Source organism: Cryptotermes secundus, unplaced genomic scaffold, assembly GCF_002891405.2.
Source record: "Cryptotermes secundus unplaced genomic scaffold, Csec_1.0 scaffold581, whole genome shotgun sequence".
NCBI lineage: Eukaryota > Metazoa > Arthropoda > Insecta > Blattodea > Kalotermitidae > Cryptotermes > Cryptotermes secundus.
In genome coordinates, this window is record NW_019739959.1 from 640,259 (window position 1) to 650,276 (window position 10,018).

The 10,018-nt window shown below is 37.3% G+C and overlaps 1 protein-coding gene across 1 annotated transcript in view; it reads right to left on the reverse strand.

Moving 5' to 3' along the window:
• Positions 1–347: 347 nt before the first annotated feature.
• LOC111872172 (menin) overlaps positions 348–10,018 on the reverse strand; it is a 13,594-nt gene continuing 3,923 nt past the window's right edge. Inside the window, exons 4-6 of the mRNA XM_023865772.2 lie at positions 7,792–7,999; positions 4,298–4,818; positions 348–3,832 (exon numbers count right to left, since the gene is read on the reverse strand). Of these exons, the coding sequence (XP_023721540.1) occupies positions 3,288–3,832; positions 4,298–4,818; positions 7,792–7,999 (1,274 nt within the window). The 3' untranslated portion in view covers positions 348–3,287. The remainder of the gene's footprint in view (positions 3,833–4,297; positions 4,819–7,791; positions 8,000–10,018) is intronic.

Here is a 10,018-nt window from a genome sequence, read left to right on the forward strand (position 1 = left end):
ATACAGAGAATAATGAGGTATTTTTCTCATAATTTCACAATGCAGGTTATAAGAGTAGAATAAATATGGCAAAGCCCCCATAGAATAATATTCATATAGTCTCAGATCCCTCTAATAGTCAGGGAACAAATAATGTCATAAAAGAAGCTATCCCTGTAACAGGCCCTTGAAGCTCATATGGTTGTGAGACAATGAGCTCACAGTTGGCAGTAAGGTTGTCAGCCTTATGCGCTGCCCACCCTTTAGCCTCCAGGAAGTTTCCTGGTACTCATTTCTGTTAGAGGCTGAGTAGACTGGAAGGATTAGGTAAATTATGGGGGGGGGGGGAAGGAAAAAACCCACCTTATCAGGACTTGAACCTGTGATGACCTGGCTTGTAGCATAGTGCCTCAACCAACTACGCTACTGTGTGCCCCCAAAATAATGTCACATGATACGTATTTTTAATTGTGACCTAACAGACATGAGCCATAATACCATAGACAGTAACAAATGTTGGGTTAAAGGTTGGATGACCAGGGTTCAATTTCTGGTACAGGCATCACTCCCTGTAAGTGCCAAGGTCTAGAAAACATGGACCTTTCCTTCCACACTCACTACTTAAAATACTGGGTGCTCAGTGAAGAGAAATTCAATGAAATCAATGTTAGGTTTGAACACTCACCTTGATATCACATCTTTAAGATAAACATATTCCACATTATTGTACTGTTTAATTCTATGAACATCTGTTTTCTCGTTTCCTTTCATACACTCCAGCAAATGATTTCTTATTAAATATGAACTGCCCTAGTTCCTTTCTAAAGAATGACTCATGAAATTCATTTTCAGGGAAAATCTGGTTTAGAATTCCTTAACTCCTTCCAACCTATTCCATGCTCTACTGAGGCTACATATATATTATTTCTGGTAGGGGAGTATTCGTTATATTTATAAATATTCATCTCAATTATCAATCATGCTCATGTGACTTGAGTCATTTATGTGATGGTTTTGTGAACAGAGACCATCCTTTGTTAAAATATTACGAGAAACTAAGCTGAACTCTAACATCAATTACCAAGAAATAAAACTGAAGGACCTCCATTCAATAAGAAGTCCCCTTATCTCCACCCCCTTAAAATTAAGGTATAAAAATTAACACTCGGTAAATGTGATGATGTGTAAGTTATGTTTACAAACAATACTGGAAGTGTGGCATACACAGATGGAATTTCCTCATACACTACGAGTATTTGTCATCACATTTCCTCTCCATACTTCTTAATAAAGGTTGACGAAATTAATTTTTATATATGATTTTTAATCAAAATTGAATTGTAAAAACTATTTAAACTGAATAAAAATGGCAAATATCAGTCACTTAGTTACAAAATAAACTGAAATTAAATACAGATAAAATTTATTTCATATACATAGGAATGAGGAAATAATAAAAACTGCACATCTGGAATGTTAGAAAAGATAGAAACAGCCTATGGAGTACATCACTTTATGCCTTATTTCTTACAGTTACATTATATAACAATACCAACAAAAGAATTTTCTTTTCCTAAAACATCTGGTCTGAGTTTACTCATCTTCGAGAGTAAAGCATTTACAGGTGTTAATAAGTTAGTAGTGTTCCACTGTGTGCTGAAAGCATAAAAATTACACGTGCTAGACTTGCATTCTACAGAACATACGAACCTGCAGAACTAAATTCTTCTGACGTGTTCAGCAGCAAACATAATAATAACCATGAAAGAGAACATATAACTATGTTAAGACTTTTCTTCACACTGCTCTAAATGCTAAACATTATTATTGTAATTTAACTCTGAGCGAGCTGTATGTATTACCCTTCTTAGGAATAGAGTTTTTATCACGTGTTTTAGGTCTTCTGAATACAGGAATCCACATCTCTACGTATGACTTAGGAAATTCTCTTCCTAATAGCCAACAACACAATGACTGAAATATCAAGCCCAACAAGTGAAGTTATTAACATGTTTTTAAACATGGCCTAACACACTTCATAAACTCTTCCCCAAAAATATAATACTGGTTGGGATGACACTGTACATTAGATGTAAATTTAACTGGAACCAACAACAGTAAAGTCCTTTTAGGACTTAAGCACACTGTTCCCAATCTAATATCATAAAATAAGCTTCAAAGGAGGAAAAAAAAAATGCTTAAAACTACAAAGACACCGAAACTTTACAAAAACTGACACAAGATTAACATATCAAAACCAACAATCCACCAACACATCCCGGTTAAATTTACATGTACACCTCTTATTACAGAGAAGTCAAGCCTTTTACGTAACAATCATAAAGTTAATAAAATATAGATACGTAAATACTTTTGATGAGTTCTCTTTTAAAAATCAGATTTGTACTCTCTCGCCATTCCCTTACTAGAAAAACATTTCTTTTTACAGTATCTATGATAAAAATAAAGTGTTAGGACTTTCTGAGGAAGAGTACGATATACTGTACTGGTATTTTAGGCAAGGTTTTATAGTACTCTTTGGATTTCATGGTGGTACTATGGTTCTGTTGTGGCATATCTTGAAGTCCCTTCTCACTGCAATCATCAGAAAGCCCACAGTTCACAGGGGTCCATCTAGTGTGCAATTAATACAGTAACTGTTAAGTGATGAGACAAGACATTCATGACAGCATCTTAGGTACTGAGTGACATGGAAATAATAATAATAATAATAATAAACTTTGCTGGGAGAAAAATGGGGGTGACCAATCGCTGGTAATGAAATTGATCACTAACCAACCTTAAGCTGACTAGCTTAAATGTACAATCACAGTACGAGACCTTTTACAACTAGTGATATATTGTTACGGTTGTGACAAACTGTACAGCATAATATTCTAAAGTATAGGAGGTATGTTTTCCTGGGAAGTACTGCCTAAAACTGATGTTCATCTTATTATCCCAACAGGTCTTTTCCCTAAAGCTGGATGCATCTTATACTCTGGAAAATATCGTAATTAACTCAGTTTGTACATTTCTTGCACATTATATTGATACTTGTGTCACTCAGTTCCCAAGTTGAGAGATTATGACAGCATTTAAACATGCAACACTCTATACATGCCAGAAGACAACAATTTCTTGCAGTCTTCACAGAATGAATATTACTGCGTGTAGTGCCATCCAAATGAATCACCACTGGTAAACACACAAGTATGGATCAGAAACCCTTCCTGCTTCCTCTTTTAGTTAAGATGGGACTGCATGATAAGCTACAATGAACTGAACCATCTCAAAACCCAATTCCTCTAATCCCTTCGTGCCCTTTTTGCTCTTATCCCCATAGCTGCTATATCAGGTTCTAAACCTCCTCGACCCTTCTTACTAACCTGCACCTGGGATTGTGCTGTGAGTTGCAATGAAATGGCATGAGTGTTCAATTTTTCTGCCAGTAAGAGATCTTTGAGACCCTTCATCTTCTGGCTCCGCAACGTGAGCCTTGGCCTCCCTGGAGATTTCAGCTCAGGCTGGTCTTGAATCTTACTGTCTCCACTGCCAAGGGATGCATTCTGTTTTGATGGACCAGGATCATGTGCTCCATTCGACGTTAGTGTTGTTGTTACTGTAGATTCTGAAATGCTGCTGCCTGCCCCTACGAAGGGTTCACCCCCACCCTGCAGGAGATACTCTGGGTTAAGTATCTTCTCACCACACGCAGCTGTGAGGGCAGCAATGCTTGGGTGAGGGGCCAATGCCTCATCACCTCCTTGTAGCTTCTGTTTTCCCGCATCTTCCCCGATAACTCTTGATTCTAGGCTTCGTATAATATCCTGTGTACTGTCACTTCCACCTCCTATAAAAAAAATGACAATATGACTGGCACAATGACGCAAAGTGACACAAGAAGTTAAACAAACAGCACAGCAAAGCACTCTGATGGCTTAATATTGTGTCACAATGTAGAAAATCATAACGTATGTGGTTATCACCTATGAAACTGTGGTCACAACACAGAAGGCCACAATGCAGATTATTAGTATGGTGGTTGATTCATTAAAAGTGGTTTAAGTTATCCATTTGTAACCTCTAAACTATTAGCAAAACACAACTAAAAAATACAATTAACACATTTGTTTTTTAACCTAAAAGAACAGTGACATCATTTAGAACACCTGGAATATTTCAGTTAAATAATAAAAATGTCACTGCATGATCAACTGAGGGTCTAATTATTTTGTTGAATTATATTTCATTCGCAATATCTGCACACCAAAATCTCAGTCTTCAACTTCACTGTAAATAAGTACTTATTACTTACCCTCCCTCGTTTTGCAATAATTATTGTTGTTAAGATACTTGTTATTCAGGTACTTTGGGTCGGCAGCTGCATCGTCATCCCTGCTGTTTTTGTTATTACACAATACTTCTTCATCTGTAGAACTGAGTTCCTCTTTGAGTAGGCTAAGAAGTAGCTCCTTCTTCTCTATGTCATCTTTCTGATGAGTTCCACATTCAGCAATGGCTCCTTCAAATCTCTCACTAAATTCATTGCCACGGCATTCTATGACTACCTGGGCACGAACATCGGCATCGAACTTTGAAATCGTGTTAACGAGAGGTTTTGCCCAACCAATATGCAGCACTGGTGTAGAACTTCCCTCTTCCCACTGACATATACCATCATAGAAGCGAAGAAGATGCGCAAAACATTCAGGATCCTTAAGGATGGAGTGAGCACTATGCCCCGAGCTAACAACTTTCATAATGTGTGGAATTAATTCATTAGCAATTTCCAAAAATTCTTTGTAAATTTCTTCATCATCCCGAGAGTAGTTATATCTGCAAAGAGACATAAAGAAAATTTACAAATTGATCTGCCAAAATGTGCACTCCTCACAATATGTGTAATAGTATATAACTCAACTTTCGCATCCATAAAATTCGTTTTCTGCAAGTATCATCACACATACCTGGTTGATAATACAGAGCAGACAACTTTCAAATTTATATACATAAAACTCTCCGCTTTCTGCCAACTGAAACTGTGAACTGTAGCACATATGAAGATAAACCAAAACTCAATCATAAGCTCACATTACCTTAAAGGGGCCCATACAGATACGAGTCTGGCTCACGAGTCCGACTTGGCTTGGGATCCAATGAGCCAAACTCATCCGTGTGTGGGTCGCAAAGATGGGAGTCAGCTCATGCGTTTGTGGTGAAACGAATCTGAGCCCAGCTCCCGAGTTGGACTTGCGAGCCAGACTTATACGTGTATGGCCCCCTTTATGCTGGGAAAATGAAAGTTTCATAATGAGACTTGTGAAAGCAGCAATACGCTATATGGCCAGTCTACAAATCATACTTAGCAAGCATGGCTGTACTTTAACATCAAAGTTATGGCTAAAATTCTCCATTGAAACCCACTACTTCTAGTGTGCCTTCACCACATTTTCAAACTGCCACTCTTCCTAAAACTTTCTGAACTGGAGTCGCACAACTTTTAACTAAAAATCACTTGTTAACTTACCCATAAAATTTGATAGACTCTTCCTGAATCATTCTGTGTTTACATATCAATAAATATTTGTATCTTTTTTTATGAAAATGAACATGACTTTGTACTTATCAATATTACTGACATAACAGCTGGTAGAGCAATGTTTCTTTCATTCATTTTTTATTACCACATATACCTTTAGAACAGGAAACTAAATTCAAGCCAAATATCAGAAGAGTGGAAAACTGTTTGCAATACCAATTCATCACTTTTTTTTTCATTTCATGCATCTTGTTGTGTTACAATATACAACTTCTTTATTACAACAGTCACAACACAACAAAAATCAAAATCAGTGCCTAGTTTTGGCTCTGCTACATGTTTCAGCTATCAATAGCCATCATCAGGCAAATACACAGTTAACATATATACACCACTGAACTGCAGTACTAGTAAAATTGGATACAATACTATTAATTATATAAAACACTTGACGTAAAAATACAATAAATCAGATTATATAAAACAGAATCTGATTTATTGTATTTTTACGTCAAGTGTTTTACATAATTAATAGTATTGTATCCAATTTTAGTAGTACCGCAGCTCAGTGGTGTATATACAGGGTGTACCAGGAGGAATGGTCAAAACTTCAGGAGGGTGTTCCTTATGTTAAAGTATGCCGATATAACCCAAAACACCTATGTCCAAAGTTGAACGGTTATGGAGATAATGGCCTGAGAAAAGTGTGGTCTTCTGGTGGGTCCACGCACTGTACCTGTCAGCTGAGACGCCTTATCTATGTTTGTCCTTGAGTGCGGTGATTCACACTAGCCGTAAGCTCACGTGGCTCATATGCTACCTACAGAGCCTACAGAGTACGTTGTGGCAGCGTCGTGAATGGTTGGTAAATTACGTGTAGTTGTGCGAAGTTGCTGAAATGCCTTTTGTGTTTTCACACGTTGAATATTGTGATATGCATTTTGTGTATGGATTTTGCGGTGGCAATGCTCGTGCTGCTGTTGAAGAGTACCAAAGGCGTTTTCCTGATAGAAGGATTCCACCTCAAAGTGTATTTACGCGAATTCACCAGACATTGCGTGATACTGGTTCTCTTCCAAGTGTTTCTGTGCAGTCTGAAAGGGAGGATGTACGAATGATAAACACACGAGAGAACGTTCTTGAGATGGTTCAGAGAAGTCCGTGTCTGTCCACTCGTAGAATGGCCTCTCGCATCGGCGTATCACATATGCAGGTGTGGCGAGCTTTACATGATGAAGAGTTGTATCCTTACCATGATCAAAGGGTACAACATCTGGAACCAGGAGACCATGCACAGCGTATGGATTTGTGCCACTGGATAAAAGCTCATCCCAAACTGTTAAGCATCATTTTATTCAGTGATGAGGTGTCTTTTACCCTGGATGGTGTAAATAATTTACAAAATGTGCATACATGGTCCCATAATAATCAACGTGAGATAATGGAAACGAAATTCCAAAAGAGATTTTCCGTGAATGTACGTTTAATACAGTTATGTGGTCGGCTTATAGCACAGTCAGCCATGTTACGTCAGCGCTTGCCAGTCATGTGTCATGTATAGTGCTTGGAAACCCTAAGGACAATTATGACATGGCGAGCGAGTATTTTGTACTTCAATTTTATGGCTTCATGTCACTCACAAGTTAGTTTGATGTTACGTACATTATTAACATTACAGAAACCACATATTCCTGCCAGTTTTAATATGTATCTTGTAATCAACAAGTGTGTAACACCAGTCAAAGTTTCACGCTTCTCTGGCCATTATCTCCGTAACCGTTCAACTTTGGACATACATGTTTTGGGTTATATCGGCATACTTTAACATAAGGAACACCTTCCCAAAGTTTTGACCATTCCTCCTGGGACACCCTGTATGTTAACTGTGTATTTGTCTGCTGATGGCTATTAATAGCCGAAACATGTAGCAGAGCCAAAACTAGGCAATCTTGATATTTGTTGTGTTGTGACGGTTGTAATAAAGAGGTTGTACTTCATCACTTCGTAGAAGGGGAATGATTAAAATGTTTGTTCCTATCGTTAGTGTCTTCGATGACATCATATGGCAAGTCTGAAGCAATTAAAATAAAATTAAACAACTAAAACGCAAACTCCTTAGTATTACAGTCATCTGAAATGAGAGAGCATGCTTCTTGAGAGGCTCCACACAACACTGCTTTCCAAAAGACTAAGGTAACTCCCATTATAATGCAAGGCCGAGTCATTAAACTATAACACAGGAAAGAGATTAAACATATTTTTCTACTTACAATCTAATAACATCAGCAGCATTAGCCCAACTTCCAAATGCTTCTTTGTACATTTTGTGTCGGTAGAAGTAACCACCTTGGTATGTGTAAGGATACACATGTTGATTTTTATAATATGTTCTTGCTGAGATGGCTGCTTCTTGAAATAAGGTGGAACATGGAGGACGTCCCGGTGTAGGACTCACTTCTTCCAAGTCGCTCAAGTTTCCTACAATTGGAATTCCATTCATGTCATTTTTGTGTTACAGGTCAACTAGCAACTTCAACTTTATTTTCTTCCATAACTGAAGTGAATACAACTGGACATGTCAAGAAATAATAGCAAATACATCACATGTCAAAGTCACATAAAATTTACACAGTGATTTATCACTATAATATAACAACTGTTATAAGGAACATAACAATATAAAATACAGAAAACCAAAAGAAAAATGGCAGTAGATTAAAAATTGCAAACCAAAGGAAAATCAACAAGCTAGTCATCAATCCAACATTAGTTGAAAAACTCTTTAAGCGCTGCACAGCAAATAATTTTTTAGGTTCTTCTTAAAAGCATTAACATTTTTAACGCTTTTCAATTCAAGGGGAAGGCCATTAAATATTTTAGTTCCCATAGTAATTACATCTTTTTTGCGCAATGATCAGTATTGCAAAATTGGACATACAAATTATGTTTATGTATGGTACTGTAGCCGTGAATGTCAGCATACTAAGTTGTATATATTGTAACGTGTTTACGTTACTGAATAGGCCGTAGAGATCGTTAATTGGTTTATTGAACAATCCACAAGTAACGGCTACAATCAATTATCACAATGTTACGGGTTTCCACACTTTACAAACCCTAGAACAAAATCTCTTAACACTCTCTTCGAGAGTCTTCACGTACTAATAATGCGGGAGCTATCCTAGTCTCCCCGATTTACACACTCCAGATATGACTGGTTATCACCGGTTATCGCACACGCGGCTGTTATGTTTCAACTCGGCGACTGTTACTTTATAACTGACTGTGAATAGCCTTCGCTGCGTCTTATGTAGCCTCGATCGGACAGTTGTTGCCTGGTGCCTTGTTGCTAGCCACGCTGTCCGGAGTTGTTGACGGCTGCCTAGTAACCGCGATATCCATCGGTGACGTCACCGCATTGACTTGCGTTGCCTAGCGACCAGGATGCTAGGACTCGGCTAACATCGGCTCGCTTCGGCTTCGCTCGGCGCATCACGGATGGCGGAGGGTGGGGGGGGGAGGGGCGTCATTCGGAGCTCAACATGTCACAATATCTTATTTTTTATTATAAAACATAACATCTCAAAAAAATATATATATTGTATATAATGAGGTAACAGTTAAAATCTTGAATTCACCAAACATATTTCTACAAGATACTCTACTACAAAAAAATATTTAAGTTAGTGCCAATGCAAAAAAATATAACAGTGGTAGTATGTATTTAAATCCAACTACAGAAGCACAAGTGGCAGGCATAATAAAAAACTGAATAACAAAAAATCAACCGGTGTAGATGAAATCTCAGATTATATTATCAAGAAATGTTATCCTAAGATAACACATGCTTTGACATACATAATAAACTTGTCATTCTCAACTGGATATTTTCCAGACCAATTAAAAATTGCAAAAGTGAAACCATTGTACAAAAAAGGACTTGATACAGAAGTTGTGAATTATAGACCAATTTCGCTGATCTCTGTTTTCTCAAAAATAATTGAAAAAATCATGCATTCTGTAAAGGGAAATCAACGAATACTGCAATTGCAGAGTTTCTTAAAAGGGTTTATAAATCTGTGGACAAGAGGNAACCAATAAGATATGGTGTTCCACAGGGTTCTGTTCTTGGACCAATGTTATTTTTGATATATATTAACGACCTAGAATCTAGCATAGAGCATGGAAAGCCAACACTTTTTGCTGATGACATTACTATTTTTATAACAGGAAATAGTGTAGACAGTGTCTGGAGTAAAGTAGAGGAAACAGTAAATAAACTTTCTGAATGGTTTGAAAGGAATAGATTAATCATTAATAAAGAGAAAACAATAGCAATATCCTTTCACCAGCCTCAAACTCTACATTTTCAATGCCCTCCAATAAAGTTTCATGATACATCCATTAAATATTCAGAACATTCAAAATTTCTGGGAGTTTGGATAGATAAGAGTTTAAGGTGGTCTATGCATACCCAGGAAATGGCAAAAAAGTTAT